This window comes from Folsomia candida, unplaced genomic scaffold (assembly GCF_002217175.1).
Source record: "Folsomia candida strain VU population unplaced genomic scaffold, ASM221717v1 Fcan01_Sc010, whole genome shotgun sequence".
Taxonomy (NCBI): Eukaryota; Metazoa; Arthropoda; class Collembola; order Entomobryomorpha; family Isotomidae; genus Folsomia; species Folsomia candida.
Window position 1 is genome coordinate 3143780 of NW_019091202.1, and position 15543 is coordinate 3159322.

At 38.6% G+C, this 15543-nt stretch overlaps 2 protein-coding genes and 1 non-coding gene across 3 annotated transcripts; 1 reads left to right on the forward strand and 2 right to left on the reverse strand.

Moving 5' to 3' along the window:
• Positions 1–4684: 4684 nt before the first annotated feature.
• Trnae-cuc lies at positions 4685–4756 on the forward strand. Its single transcript has one exon. It is a non-coding gene; the product is annotated as a tRNA-Glu (tRNA).
• Positions 4757–5547: 791 nt separating this feature from the next.
• LOC118436792 (cyclopropane-fatty-acyl-phospholipid synthase-like) lies at positions 5548–13971 on the reverse strand. The gene is made up of 5 exons (XM_035855396.1): positions 13876–13971; positions 13015–13177; positions 8447–8868; positions 6764–7180; positions 5548–6397 (listed from the first exon to the last, which is right to left on the reverse strand). Exons 2-5 carry the CDS (start codon positions 13038–13040, stop codon positions 6024–6026), a joined length of 1239 nt encoding a protein of 412 aa, XP_035711289.1. The 5' UTR covers positions 13041–13177; positions 13876–13971; the 3' UTR covers positions 5548–6023.
• On the reverse strand, positions 9379–11823 carry LOC118436791. The gene is made up of 2 exons (XM_035855395.1): positions 11011–11823; positions 9379–10942 (listed from the first exon to the last, which is right to left on the reverse strand). The coding sequence occupies exons 1-2, from the start codon at positions 11339–11341 to the stop codon at positions 9495–9497; spliced, it is 1779 nt and encodes a 592-aa protein (XP_035711288.1). The 5' UTR covers positions 11342–11823; the 3' UTR covers positions 9379–9494.
• Positions 13972–15543: the final 1572 nt, after the last annotated feature.

Genomic DNA, 15543 nt, shown 5'->3' on the forward strand with positions numbered 1-15543 from the left:
CACTGAAATTGCCGTAATGGTGAGAACAAATACAACAATTTTCCCACGACCTAGATGGATCGAAGCAAGAAATCTTTTCTTAGTTAAATTATACACGATAGGCCTAATTCCTGTCAGGAGAGATAAAATTTTCAAGTTCAAAACCAACAGTGATAACATTTTTGCTTACAAAATACTTAAGGTTCTAACAATAAATTAATTGTCGTACTGTGCCGATAATCTGCATGACTTGATTCGCTTTCAAATTTTATTATCTAGATAAATTTAGTATGCAACAGGATGTACATAGTTTGATGATAACCGATAAGTTTGCTTGGACTAAATATTTGCATATTTACATAATCATGAATCATATCCGTTATAGGTTTCAGTTCTACGCACATTATTCGCAGCCAGGAGAAATATTTTCTATCTTGTTTAAATATCAGGGAAGCTTCATCAATTATAAATTTGTGAAGCAAAAGAGTTTCACATCCTGAGGATAGATGAACATGTAGGAATCATGTAACCAAGCAAGTCTGAAGTATTTATTGTCGGTTAAATGGTCGAATTATGTACACTTATATTCACAAATATGCATACGAGTAGGCCGTTGTATTTGCAATCCAGGCGTATTTATGCAAAGGTTAAGTATTTAGTACTTTGCTTTAAATATATATATGTATGTATGCAATTATTCTACTAGATCGTATTTTGCCAAGTAATTTCAGTAAGTATGAAATTTCTTGCAAAATTTGGAAACTAGCAAAAAACACAAAAATGAAAATCTAACCTAACTTTATTTTATCATGTTTCAATTTTGACACAAACTTTGACATTTACATATTAGTTGCATTTATACACCGCTTTTAACACCCATTTTGCCGGTAGCGGCTCCTTCTTTTCCCCATACTCGTCATCTTCCGCCTCATTCGCGGCGTTTATTTCGGCGTGAACGTTCTTCCAGTCAATCTTGAAGTTCTTGCTTTGTTGCGAAACCGTCGCCCTCTCCTCGGCATGGATATCTTCCTGCTGATAATTCGCAAATTCGACCTCAATCCAGATCCTGTCGCGTTTATGCGCGATCCAATCCAGGTTTTGGAAACTTCCCAAAATTCGGAGGTTCACGAGTTCGTCGACCGCGGCGACGTCGGGGTCCTGCACGTTGGCGAGGTGGAGGCGAAAGGGGCCGCCGGTATGCCAGAGGAGCGTCATGACGTCGTCGTTCCAACAATTTATGGGAACGTTGAGCGATAAAAATTGCAAAGAATCCAGTCGGGTGAAGGATTTCGGGTCGATCAAGCTGATCGGGGCGTGAGCGACCTGTTTGCATGGCAAATTTAGTGAGTTACTTGTTTAACGGAAGGTTTTGTAAACTGTGTAAAATACATGTTGTGTGCAAGTTTTATAGAGGGGAAATGAAACAATAAACAAATGAAATAAGTAATATTGAAATGTACAAATTTGCATGAAATATTTGGTGGGAGATTGATATATAAATACTTTGTAAACTTTATAATTTCACCGAATTTTATACATTTCGATCGCAGTTCAATATTTGTAAAGTGTATAAGTCCTGGAAAATATGTGTATGTATGTACCTTCACTAAAGTTTTATAAGTCGTGTACAGAAAAATTGGTTGCAAAATGAGTTTTGTAGAATTTGTGAAGTTAAGAAAAAATCTTGTTAAAATGTGTAATTTTTTAAAATAAGGAATTTCGAAAACTTTTATATACATATAAAGGGTGTTAATAAAGTCCGATCCCATGCATTTTTTGGAGCGTGGTTGTTACAAATTCAGCTGGAACTTTTGAACCAGTGAAGTTATTTATTTCAAATTTTTACCATGGGAGGAACAACTAAACGTGTAAGTCATGAGCATCTTAGAGTTGAGATACAAACATTGCATCAGCAGGGGCTTAAACCTACAGAAATTGTGCAAAAATTGGGCTGCAGCCGCAGAACGGTTTGGAAATGGAAGAATAAAAATTTTGTCCACGACAAAAAGCGACCAGGGCGACCCAGAAAGGTGTCACCTACCACAAAAAGAATGATTAAAAACAGACTTTGCAAGAAAACCGGTAGTTCATTACGTAATTGAGCAAGGGAGTTAAATGACTCAAAACGCTATAAAGAGAAGAAGAAGCAAATTAACTGTGTGACCGTGCAAAAATTTGTGAAAACTACGAAGTGGGGTCACACAGCTTACAAACTAACCAAAAAAACCTCTCATGTCACAAAAATATATCGATGACCGTCTGAAATTTGAAGAACTCCTTCAGAAAAGTGCCCATTTGAGTGAAAAAAGACTTGGTGAAGAATTGCGCAGTCACATCCTTTGGACTGACGAATCTATTATTGAACTATATCCAAAATTGAACCAACAAAATGTTCGTTACAGGACAGAAAACAAATCGGATGTACCATCAAGAGCGATCCCAAAATTCGGGCTTAAAGTTATGGTAGCGGGTAGATTTTGTGCACGTTGCGTGACCCCTCTACATATCATACCAAAAGGCCAATCAGTCAATGCAAAGCATTATATGGAAAAAATATTACCTATCTATTTCGATAGCATGGGGAACAAGGAAATATTTCCGAATGAAAGAAAAATAGTTTTCATGCAGGATGGTGCTATAGCCCATACAGCAAAAGCGAGTTTGAGTCTCATCAAGACGCAAGTTTCAACGGTCTGGAGCAAGGGGGTGTGGGCCGCTAACGGCCCAGATTTGAATCCCCTGAAGAACCAGTGGTCCATACTTAAGGAAAATGTATACAAAGAGCCACAACCCCGGACGAGGGAAGAGCTAGTAAAAAAAAGTTCAAGATGTATGGAATTCGATTTCCAGAGGCACATTGGAAAAATTAGCACAGAGCCTTAAACAAAGAGTTGAGGGCATGGTTAAAGTAAATGGTAACAAGACCAAATACTAAGGTAAATATGTCGAACATTTTTTGTAAGTATCACGGGTAGTTTTTTTTTATACTAGCCTTCACTTTTTTACAGGAAAAATGGGATCGGACTTTATTAACACCCTGTATAATTGATCATTGGTATAAATAGATTTATAACTTTGCTAATTTTTTGCATTTTTCGCGAGACAGATTCAGAATATGTAGGCAAACTCATGAAAATAACTTTCGAAACATGTAAAATTATCCTCGTGCGACGAATGTATTCTGACGCCAGCGGTCTCCGATTTTGACGAAACCACAATAATTATGCAGCCTTGGATAAATAATTCAACACAGGATTCTTCTTAATGTGAAGTTTACACGAACTTATCCGTGAGCGAGAATTTGTATTTTTCTCGCGACGGAAAATATAGAAATTCTCGTGCACGGATTTCATAATTTCGATTATGTTGACAATGAGTATTATGAAAAATCCTGAAACACGTGTTTAATCATTTATCTAAGGCTGCATACATAATTATCGTAGTTTCGTCAAAATCGGACCGAGACCGATGGCGCAATCGCATTTTGAGAACTACGGGAAGAAAAGAAAAACCTGGAAGCGAATTTGTTTAAAATACAATGGAAACAAAATTTGGTTTGGGATTGTATTTATTTTAAGGAGCCAATGAAAATGAGCTCAGAATATTATCTTCAATCCACAAGTTGTCTCATTTTGACTCATACACTATCACAGAAATCCTATGAGGCACATATTCCTCAGAAATCACATGTACATAGAGTCGCATTTTGATTCATAAATATGATTATCCAAACCCTGGTCTTCTGGTGAAATTGTCGTTAAATTAGTAATTCGTTTATAAATGACTGGGTTTCGATGTAATAAATACTCTGGGAAAGTAGAATTTAAATCAATATTGAAATATGTATTCTTCAAATGTCTGCACATGACACAATTCCCTACATATTTCCAAACAAAAATAGCGCTACCTATATTTATCTACGTACGTCATGTATTTCTCTAATCGAGTTTGTTTTATTCAAAATTTCCGCTATTTCAGAAATTAGACGGTTTGCATAGGTACGCATGTACACATGCGGTCCTTGGTAGTTCGTAAAATCTTGTAAAAAAATTTATAAATTTTCATAAAACAAAACAAAACGCGCTTCATCTGGACAAAAATCTTTGAAAATAAGGACACTCTTGGCAAAACGGTATTTTAAGGTTTTATTCATCATTCATATCCGACGTCTGGTGATCAAGACCTGTGGTTTTCATTTTCGAGTTGTTCATCAGCCCAGCTAATTTTGATATTTCGCTGGTTTTTACAAACCTGTCGAAAGATTATTTTTTAATTCTCCAACACCATTTTCATAATAGCAACAAATTTAAGAAAACAATTTTGCTACTATTCCAAATCTTGTAATTTTTAGTTTGCCGCATAAGGAAAAGTAAAAAGTGAAAGTACTGGTTTTCACTTTAACTTAAAATTACCAAGGGGAAAGTAATTGGAGTGTAAAGTGAAAGTTAATGGCAACGAGAAAGGAGAAAGCATAAGTTAACAATAGGCGTTACTCTTTGTCAAGCATACTTTACTCTGGCTTTAGTAGTACGGTTTACTTTTAATATTGAAATGAAAGTGCATTTACTTTTCAAAAGGGGTAGCATTATTTTTAAGAGTGCACCAGTTTCTGAGCTTGGCATCTCATCCATTCAGAAATTTACATTTTGTCCGATCATGCATGCAAAAGGAGTCGAGCTTCCCGAGCAGTCTGCTTAACAACTTGTCCCGTGTGGTCTAGTGGTTAGGATCTCCCGCTCTCACCGGGAAGGCCCGGGTTCGATTCCCGGCACGGGAAGGAATTTTTGCCACTTTTTCCATTATATACAACTTTTGGAGTATTTTTTTTTATGCGCTGCACGACCAGGAAATCATTTTTGAAAAATGGCTGCGTAGTTATTTAAATTCTGTCATATTTTATACATAAAAAAAACTAAATTATTGTTTTAAATTATTTATTTCATATAAAAATCCCTCTCTGCAGTTAATTTTATATGCATGCAAAACGTACATTTGTATAGTATAAAAAATTTTAAATAAAAGCTTCATTTACAAAATTTGTTCACTTTTTTGCTATCTTATTTAATGTACAATAAAAAAAATATTTATAGTAAAAAAAAACTTCAAATATGTACACACGTCTCGAAAAATGCATAATTTTCAGATCTTCTCTTGTTCCAAGTAAATGCACCCACTTTTAACATAAGTGGAGCTGCCACTAAATATGCAAATATATACGTGCAAACAACTCTTTTAGATATATGTACACTCTTTAATAAACCGGTACAGTCACGCAGGTAATGATTTCTCGGTAATAAATTTGGTACTAATGTTTTACCAGGTAGAAAAAATTCGTTGGTAAAACTTTATTACCAAGCCATTACCACACGATGCACCTTATCATTATCATTTTGGCATAGTCATATACTTGTGCTATGGTATGGTTAAAATGAGATTTTCACTGAAATTGAATTAGATGCAATGAAACCAAATGCTCCCGCGATGTCGTGGGGTGAAGTGAAACTAAAGCTACTTATTCATTCGCACAATATCTCCTTGTAAATTAGAGTTTCTGAGATTTTCTCATAATTCCCCATCACCAATCAAATAGATCCGATTTTATTATACATCTGAGACTCATTTCACATAAAAAAGATTTCAACTAAATATATATGCACATTCACCCTAAATAAATTTGATTCTGGCCGCGTAAAATTTGGGATGACACAACTTGTTATGTATAATTTGCCAAGTACACTCAAAACACAAATTTGTCAAATCAACACCGCCGGTGTCACTATATGACTTAACCGCCTTGGTAACAATGTTGTATCCGAGTTGTGATGACTTTGATACCGGTAGTTACAAGGTTATGACCGGACGGAAAAATTTCATTACCACTCGAAATCACGATTGCAACCAAGGCGGTTAAGTCATACATTTACATGGGCTGTGTTAATGTGACAAATTTTAGTTTTGAGTGTACACTCTTAGCAAAACGGTATTGAATCATCACCAAACGGGGAGCCCACATGACTTGACCAAGTTGTGATAATATTTCCTCCTCACTGCGCCAAGGGCACCCTGGTCTGGTCATCCCTTCGCACGAGGACGGTATGATAGACCAGCAAGTTCCTCGTGGTCAACATGGCGCCCGCGGTGGCGTACGTGAGCCGACAAGCCCGCCAAACCTTGGGCCCCGCGACGGCCTCCATCTCGTCTCGATTCGCCTCCAGCATGTCGATGTAGTGCTGATACGTCAAATCCGCGTCCAGCGTGATGTCCTGCGTGTTGGCGAAGCGCAGGTGACGGCAACAGGGCTCCACAAACTCGTGCATGTCGGGGAAATACACCTGCCCGAATTGGTACTTGCAAAAAAATTCGACAAAGTTGGGCACACCCCTTTTGACAAAGTAATGTTGGAGCAGAATCCTACCACCTGGAATGTTGCAAAAATTGTTAAACTCAATCTTTTCATGCGGTTTCTTCACAAAAAAAGAACGATAATTTTTTTAAAATTAAAAGTTTTTTAAAAATGAATTTTTAAATTTTCAGGGAACTAATTCTGAGCACAAATTGTATTCAATTTTTCTAATTTCAAATAATTCGAAAAATTCGAGCGTTTTAAAAAATCCGGATTTTGGCTAAAGTTTTTTTTCCACGAGCGAAATAATGCGCGTCCAGAAAAACGAACAAATGGGGGTGAGCTTATTTCTCAGCGTTTCCCCGAAAACCCGGGTAAACCACTTCCCCCCAGGTATAGCAAAACCCCACGGTTTTTTCTAACCCTCTCCCCTGCACTTACCAGGTTTCAAGAGAGATTCAATTTTTCCAAAAAACTCGTCATAATTATGCTTCCCGACATGTTCCAGCATTTCAATGACCGTAATGCGGTCAAATTTTCCCTCCACGCGTCTCCAATCTTGCGCCTTGATGGTCACCTTGCTCCCCCTGCAGTGCTCCGCGGACTTTTTGGCCATCGACTCGCAGACCGTGACTCCCACGACGGTAACGCCATAATTGTCCGCCATGAATTTGGCCAGCCCGCCAAACCCGCAGCCGAGGTCGAGCAGCGTCATGCCCGCTTTAAGTTCGAGTTTGGCCGCGATCAGGTGCAGTTTTGCGACCTGCGCCTCGGCATAGCTCCTCGCTCCGTGGGCATAGTAGCCCGACGAGTGTTGCATGTGGGCCTTGTCCGTGATCAGTTTGAAGTACTCCACGGCTACGTGTGTAAGCAGTAAACATGAATTGGTAGACTCAACACGTAAATTTGTCACTTGCTTTTATTTCGTGAAAATGTACACTCAAAACAAAAATTTGTCAAATCCACGCCGCCCGTCTCAATATATGACTTAACCGCCTTGTTGTATCCGAGTTGTGATGACATTTATACCGGTAGTTACAAGGTTATGACCGGACGGAAAAATTTCGTTGCCACTCGAAATCACAATTGTAACCAAGGCGGTTAAGTCGTACATATATAGACACGGGCGGCGTTGATTTGACAAATTTTTGTTTTGAGTGTATAAAATAATTTTACAAAACGGTTAGATTTTACAAGCTACCAATGAATGAATTGCCCGCTGTTATGAAACATTTGATTTCTGAAATAGCGAAAATTTTGAACAAAACAAATCCCATTAAATAAATACGTATGTAGATACGTACACTCAAACCAAAAATTTGTCGAATCAACACCGCCCGTGTGGATATATGATTTAACCGCCTTTGTATGTGGATTTGGTCAAAATATTTTAAGTCAAAGTTTAAAAAATGTTCGATTCGGAGAAAGCAAACCCGACTCCCTTCAAAATCGCCCATTTTGCAACTTGGGCCTCAAATATTTTGACAAATTCCAACCATCGCACAAACTGCGCCAAGAAACGATGGTTGTATTGACTTGGACCACGTAATTTTAAAATTTCAGCCAATTCGGAGCGTTACACTTCATACCATCGCATTGTTAGTATAAGGGTTTCGATTGGTAAAAACCACGTTGACCAGGGCAGCGGGAAAAAGTGGGAAAACGGCATTTTTACCACCCACCCAAAATTGGTGGGAAATGGGAAAGATGGACGAAATGGGAAAAATTCCGGTTTGGGGCAATTCGAAAAACTTCTAATATTTTCAAAATTTGATTTCATATTCGGATTCGCCATCAAATTCTGAGAAAATTAGTTGCTAATACGGTCCAATTTGAAAAAATCTCTAAAATTAATATGTATTCATATGGGAAAATTAGAAAAACAATCAAAATTGGTCAAAAGTGCCTGTATCAAAATTTTCAGAACTTCGTGGAGATCACGAATATGAAGTCCAATTCTGAAAATATTGAAGAAGTTAGCTATCCCCATAGGAATATAAATACGTGGAAAGCCATATTTTCCCATGGTAAAAACCGTTTTTCCCACTTTTTCCCACCTGCCGTGGTAAAAAATAGTTTTGCACGGGAAAAACGAAACCCTGGTTAGTATTGATGTCAACTTACGTAAATCATATTCCGGCGGCGCGCTGAAGTTGTGCCCTTCCCGCCCCGTGTTCAAGACGCCCCATCTAAGCATCCCTTCCCAATAGGAAATAGAAACCTTCACTATCCATGGACGCCGGCTCAAAAAGGGCATGATTTTTTTATACAAAGCGGTCATATTTTCCGTCGTCCACCACCCTTCAACATACATTTCGTCATAACCAATCATCTGGTCGGCCCAAAATCGGGCGTAAAATCGGTCATCCAGGATGCAAATGTCGGGTCGTGACTTCACGTCGGAGTCGACCTTTACGTCGATACAGCTGAACAAGTGTTTCGTGAGGGGTTTCAAAATCGGGGTGAACGGGAGGAGGATGAAGAATCGGATTTTACGAAAAATTGGAATTAATGTGTCCCACAGGAAAACGACCAGGGTCACGAATCTGTAAAGTTTTTAAGGTACTGTAAATAATCTGGAAGTAAACATTACCGAAAAGTACAATAAGTGTGTGGCTCTATCAAAGTGGTAATGATAAGTTGCACCGTGTGGTAATGGCTTGGTTTTTAAAATCTAATCAAATCCAATTTGGTCGGATCCGAAAATAATCCGATTCTCTCTGCCGGATTAGGATTAGATTGGATTAATCCGATTAAATCCTAAATCCAACTAAACTCGAAAGAAAAATTTGTCAAGTTAACACCACCGGTGTCAATAAATATGTCACTTAACCGCCTTGGTTAAAATGTATCCGAGTTATGATGACTTTGATACCGGTAGTTATAAGGTTATGACCGGACGGAAAAATTTCATTACCACTCGAAATCACAATTGTAACCACTGAGGTTAAGTCATATATTGACACGGGATGTAATTAACGCACCCAAAAAAATAGAGAAAAATCCCCAATAGAATAGGAAAAACCGTCCATAGTAACTTTTCCCCAAATAACTAGTTTTAAGGACCCAATAGTAAAGTAGAAATGCCCAATAATGTAGGTACATGTAAAAACTTTAAATTACAAACATGAAATATATTTTTATTTCTGATCCTTTTGTCAACAACGAATTTTTACATTGTAATTAATGCCTTCCTGGCTTTTGATGGGCGTCCAGGGCAGCGACGAGTGCCAATAGGGACCGTTTTAGCTTCTGGACACACTTCATACTGTTTGTTTACAATTGCAATACCCAATACGTGTTTACAAACATACATTTTTAAGAATACAGGACAAGAGCACGAGGATTTAATCCATCGACTTGCATTAAATTTAACTAACCAAAGTCTATTTAAGCACATTTTATACGTGTCAAAAGTCTTCCAACTTCGACGTTCTCTTAACCGTAAATATTTATTTATATCATCCTCTTTAAGTTTTGGCTGATTTGCAGCAGAGATAAAGTAGGTAGTAATATTGTCATCACAAGTATGATATTTAATATCCGGTTTATTTTGTACCCAGTTGAATGCAGATGTTTGCAATGCAAGCGATAAAGAAGGTTCTTCGTGAAATAATTTTGCGTCACGTATCCCAGGTATTCGCTCCTTTGACCAAATTTCCGTTTGATTTGTCATGTATTGAAGTAACTGGCCAATTGAAAGTCGCTCCCTGAAGGTACCCTGTCGTTTTATCCATGCATTTGTACCTTCAATCCCATTATTGGTACTTGGAAATCCCATGCAATGCCCCTCATACCATCCATCGCGGGTGTCAAGATGTTCTTGTTTGAAGTATGCCATGAATTGCGTTAAATCGGCTTCTGTTCTGTATTTTTTTAAAAACAACTCCTTAGCAGCTAGGAAATCTTCCGGGCTTCTTGCTAGCTGAAGTTCGTTCACATCTCCTCTCAACTTTCTCCATAACTCTTTGTTTTTAATAGTGGATTGTCGGGCATCGATATTTTTGCATAGGTGAAACCAACAGTAAATACGAGTAATATCACAACCAAAAACTTCCTTAAATCCATTTGTTATGGATTCTGCAGCATCTGCTATTAAGATAGTTGGCTTGTATTTCTCGGACGTTCCCATTTTTAAGCTTTCGAATATAAACTTGAAGTCAGCCGAGGTTTCTGCCGAGGTCACAGCCATTCCAGTTGGATGGAATGTTCGGTCCTGGTCTGAAACTCCAGTCAGAATTACTGGGTAACCTTGCCAGCAGAGTTTATACGTGGCGTCAGAATGCACCGCTGTTGATAATTCGGCAATCTGAAGAAGTCTCCGAGTAGTAATATATATTCGAAAAGTTTTTGTCTCATAATCTATATCCTTATTCAGGACAAATGCTTTATCCACATCTTGCTGGTCTTCCTTAAGTTGTAGACACTCAGACTCCAATGCGCCAAGAGAGACAATTTGAGGAGCTTGCTGTTTACGCCAATATTTTAGAAAGTTGTCAAGTTGACCTTTTGTTGGTGTTTTTATGCCTTTGGATTCAATTCCTCCGATGATAGCTTTTGGTTTTGTTGTTCCACAATGATGAAGCTTTATGATTTCCTCCTTTACTTCGGCAGATAAACCTAAATTTTTAATTGCGTTAAATATAGCGCAATGATCATATTACACGTAATATTTTAAAATAATTCACCTTTATCCTTTTGCACATGATCATGAACTGCGACGGACTTTTCTATCCTAACTTCGAGGGTGGAACTTGGCAGAATTATTCTGCATTTTGAAGAACAGGTCGGCGAAATGCGGCAGTTGTAAACAATTATGTCCCCGTCATTGGAGGCGTATTTGGTTTTATATACCCACTCAGAGCGATCCTTCAGATACTTCTTGGCCTCAGTAATATTTTCAAACGTATCCCAACATTCCCAAGTGCTCAATTTTCGCCGCTTAGCTTCCGGTTGATTTTCTAAATCAGATTCCGAATCACTTGTGTCGAAACGCACAGTCTGGGAAGCTGATGCCATAATCAATTCCCAAGAGTTAAATAACAGAGAGTAAAGAAATGTCCTTCTCTGCCAACACTCACTAAAGTGAAGACAATATCAACCAACGTGAAAAGAGTTTTACCATACAATCTTAGCTATGCATCATAGTTTGATGGTATGTATATTATTGTATATGCATGCCAGTATGAATTAGAATATCAGGCAATACTTAGTTAAGCTTTTTTGGTTAATTGCATTATTGGGCATTTCTACTTTACTATTGGGTCCATAAAACTAGGTATTTGGGGAAAAGTTACTATGGACGGTTTTTCCTATTCTATTGGGGATTTTTCCCTATTTTTTTGGGTGCGTTAATAATTTCCCTATTGACACCGGTGGTGTTGATTCGATAAATTTTTATTTTCAGTTTACCAGTGTAGTCGGTTTGATGTTTTTGAAATTCAATCCGACTTTGTCGGGTCATAAATAAATTCGATCCAATCCCAGTCTGTCGGACTCGGATTGAATTGGATTCATCCAGCTAGCAATGGAGGTCTCCCAACGTATGCTCTCAGATTTGGACCAAATTAGTGTCAATCGATCAAAAATATAATTAGTATGAAATTTGCAAATGCAACTATTGTTGCCTGCATGCCTCTGGGCGCGTTTTGCCTTCCATTAAATGGAAATATCTCCGCCAAACTTGCGCATTGGTGGGTAGAATAGTTGCATTTGCAAATTTCATACTAATTATATTTTTGATCGATTGACACTAATTTGGTCCAAATCTGAGAGCATACGTTGGGAGACCTCCATTGTAAGTCGGATATCCAACTACCGTCTGGACTGTCGTTCAATGAAGATATTTACGTAATTGATTTACCAGTGCTCGTAACGGATCGGGTCCTAGGTGTGACCCGGAACCGGACCCGGAACCGGACCGGACCCGGACCCGGAACCGGACCCGGAACCGGACCGGACCCGGACCCGGAACCGGACCCGGACCCGGACCGGACCCGACCCGGACCCGGACCCGTATTTAGAAACGGGTCTTAGGACCCGGTCGAAGCCGGGTCCCATAACCGCTTACCCGGAGCCGACGAGTCCGGGTCCGGGTCTGAACATTTCAGGACCCGGACCCGGACCCGAGACCCGGGTCCCCTTCCTATTAATAAATTTATTTTAATAGCCCCTGAGCTACCAAGTTGAACGTTTAGTGTCTTGACATTTAATAGTTTAAAAGTTTAAATAGTTTAGTATCCATGTGTGCAATAAATTAATACTTCCATCTTCAGTCATGACTTTATTTTGACGGCTCCATTACCATTTTCTTTCAACTTTAACAACTAGAAAATTAATTTAACAACTCCTCTTTGCCTACTTTTTACGCACCACATGAATTTAAGGACCCGGAAAATATTCTGCCTCTCTTCACCCCGTAGTAGAAGTTATCATAAGGACCCGGTGTTTCGGGTCCGAGTCCGGGTCCGGTTCTTACCGTTGGACCCGGACCCGGACCCGACCCGTGACCCGTTTGTGTAGGGCTTAAAGTCTGTGACCCGGACACGGCGGGTCCGGGTCCGGGTCTTTGAAATTTTTGATCCGGACCCGACCCGGACCCGACCCGGACCCGACCCGGACCCGGACTCGGACCCGGGAACCGGAGAAAACGGGTCTTACGACCCGGACCCGTTGCGAGCACTGTGATTTACCCTTGGTTAATAGTATCCAGGATCATGTCGATATTTTTTGCCCGGCAATTCTTTCAGACGTCTTCGCGCAGGTGGTTGTCCTTCTGTATTTTGACTTCGCCTGGCCTTCCTTAAGTGTGGCGATTTTAAATTTAATGAATTTTTTGCTAGGGATGCTCACTGCCTGCATAATTTTAATCAAAACATTAGTTTCTTTTTTTGTTATTTCAATATAATTTCCCATCGGTACGAAGATCATTATGAAAGAGGACGTCCATACGTTACGTCATCATTTTAGCAGGTTTACGTCTAATTTTAAATTGGTCGCGCTCAGAAATAAATGGATTATAGAAATATTACAAGCTTGTAAAATGCGTTTTTTAAAGCTCTGGATTTTTTAAAACACCGTAACGTTTGTAATTTTTACCCAATTTCAAAAATGAAGCGTAATTTTTGCGTAATTTTAATGTAATTTTGCGTAATTTTAACGCGGAAAGCGATCGTTTTATGAAATTAGTAGTTTTTTTTAAAACAAATATTAACATTAAACTCTTAGAAATGGGGTTACGATTATAACCGAAATGTAAACGTATATTACGCTACCGCCGTAGTTGTGAATTCGTCACCAACTAGTTATAAATGTATCAGCTCTGGTGACAATTTAATACCAAATCGATGAAACTTTATAACTAGTCGGTGACAATCATAACCACTCGATGATAAATTCATAACCACGGCGGTAGAGTCATGTACGTTTACTTTTTGGTTATAATCGTAACCCCATTTCTAAGAGTGTATGAAATGGAAATTTTCCTCGGGGAAAAATAAGTTTCCGAAACATTTCAAACCCTGTATATCACAAGTCAAAAATTCTTTTAATACCTGCGGGACTTTGAATAATGTGCTTCTCCTCTCCCCAACCGACGACTAAGCACGACCAATTAGTAGTTATGAATATATGTAAAGTTACGAACGCAGTGGCCGCCGAAGTCGTGGGGACATTAATATTTCTGGATAGGGTGAGGCAGGGGTTTACACAACATGGCGGATGCACTCTTAATAATCCGGTAAAGTCACGCAGGTAATGATTTCCCGGTAATAAATTTGGTAATAATATTTTATCAGGTACTAAAAATTCGTTACCATCATGGCAAAACTTTATTACCCAGCCATTACCACACGGTACAACTTATCATTACCACTCTGGTAGAGTCGTATACTTGTGCTTCTCGGTAATATTTATTACCAGATTATTTACAGTGTAACAACTTGATAACGTGCTGATTTCCAGCCATTGTCACCGCACCCTTCCGCGGCCACTGACGCAGACTGTTGAAGCGAATCATACCATACCAGCCCAAAACTAAATTTCCTTATTTACTGGGTAATATTGTTACCAAATTCATTACCGCGAAATCATTACCTGCATGACTTTACCGGATTATTAAGAGTGTACACACGCCCAAGGAACACTCAAGGACGCGATGTTTGCAAATAAATAGTGTGAAGTTAGTTAAACTGGGAAAAAATGTCGACGGCTATGCACGCGTACATGAAACATGCTATTTATCTAGTTACACACGTACTGAAATTGTGGGGTCATTCATACATTACGGCGCGCCAAAAAATTCTACACCTCCTGTGAACAGGTGAAAAAGGGATTTTACGCATAGAATTGGTTGGATTTTATGCAGAAAAATTTATGCAGAAATAATTTATGCACAAAATACGCATAATTGTGCTAAACCTTTCTGCAGAATATACCGGTCAGACCTTTTATGCAGAATCGTTCACACTTTTTCTGCACAAACCATTGTGCCGACCACTTGTGTAGAATTATGTCAAATTCGACATACGATTTTTACCTGGGTTCACTTTCATTCATTTGGTTGAGTATGATACTAAATGAAATTTAATTTCTTGTCATTTGAATAAAAATGACTGAAAGACTCCGTCATTTCGGACGAATGAAAGGACTTTTCACTCTTTATTTTTTCCCTTATTCTTAATACATTCAGAAATGAAGTCAGATGAAGTGAAATGAAATGATTTCGAAAGAAAATATGTACATGTAGAATTTTAAAATGCCAACTAAACCCACTATGGAAAGATGCCGTCATAAATGTACGTTCCCTTGGGAAGGAAGAACTCGCAATATGTAAAATATTCAAGTTCTCTCCTGTTTTAAGACTTTCATGCGTATCTGGAACAAAAATTCAACCTTCTCCTTGTACCTACATACTTGCAAAGGTTGCCCAGATTGCGAAATACTACTTAGCCAACCAATCAAAAATTAATATGTAAATACGTGCGAACAAACTACAGGATGTGAATATGATTTGACCGACATGTACAGTACACTATACAAAAATCCAGTAATAAACTCTTAATACCGCTTGTGTGTTATAACATGCAAAAAAGGGTTAAATTTAACGCCTCACTTATTAAGCTGAAATTTGCCACTTAATAAGATGATACGTCCTACCGCAAAAAAATAAGAAGCACACGTCACAACTGTTTTCCGAGTTAGCCAAAATTTATTCGGTTTGA

Bases quoted from the DNA above. Each gene is read 5' to 3' on its own strand.
- LOC118436791 (XM_035855395.1), bottom strand. From the start codon at position 11,341: ATGGCATCAGCTTCCCAGACTGTGCGTTTCGACACAAGTGATTCGGAA. The intron at 10,943-11,010 runs GTGAATTATTTT...TTAAAAATTTAG, and splicing joins TCATGTGCAAAAGGATAAAG to GTTTATCTGCCGAAGTAAAG.
- LOC118436792 (XM_035855396.1), bottom strand. From the start codon at position 13,040: ATGATCCTGGATACTATTAACCAAGG. The intron at 7,181-8,446 runs GTAAGTTGACAT...TTACACACGTAG, and splicing joins GCCGCCGGAATATGATTTAC to CCGTGGAGTACTTCAAACTG. The intron at 6,398-6,763 runs GTAAGTGCAGGG...GCAACATTCCAG, and splicing joins TGAATCTCTCTTGAAACCTG to GTGGTAGGATTCTGCTCCAA.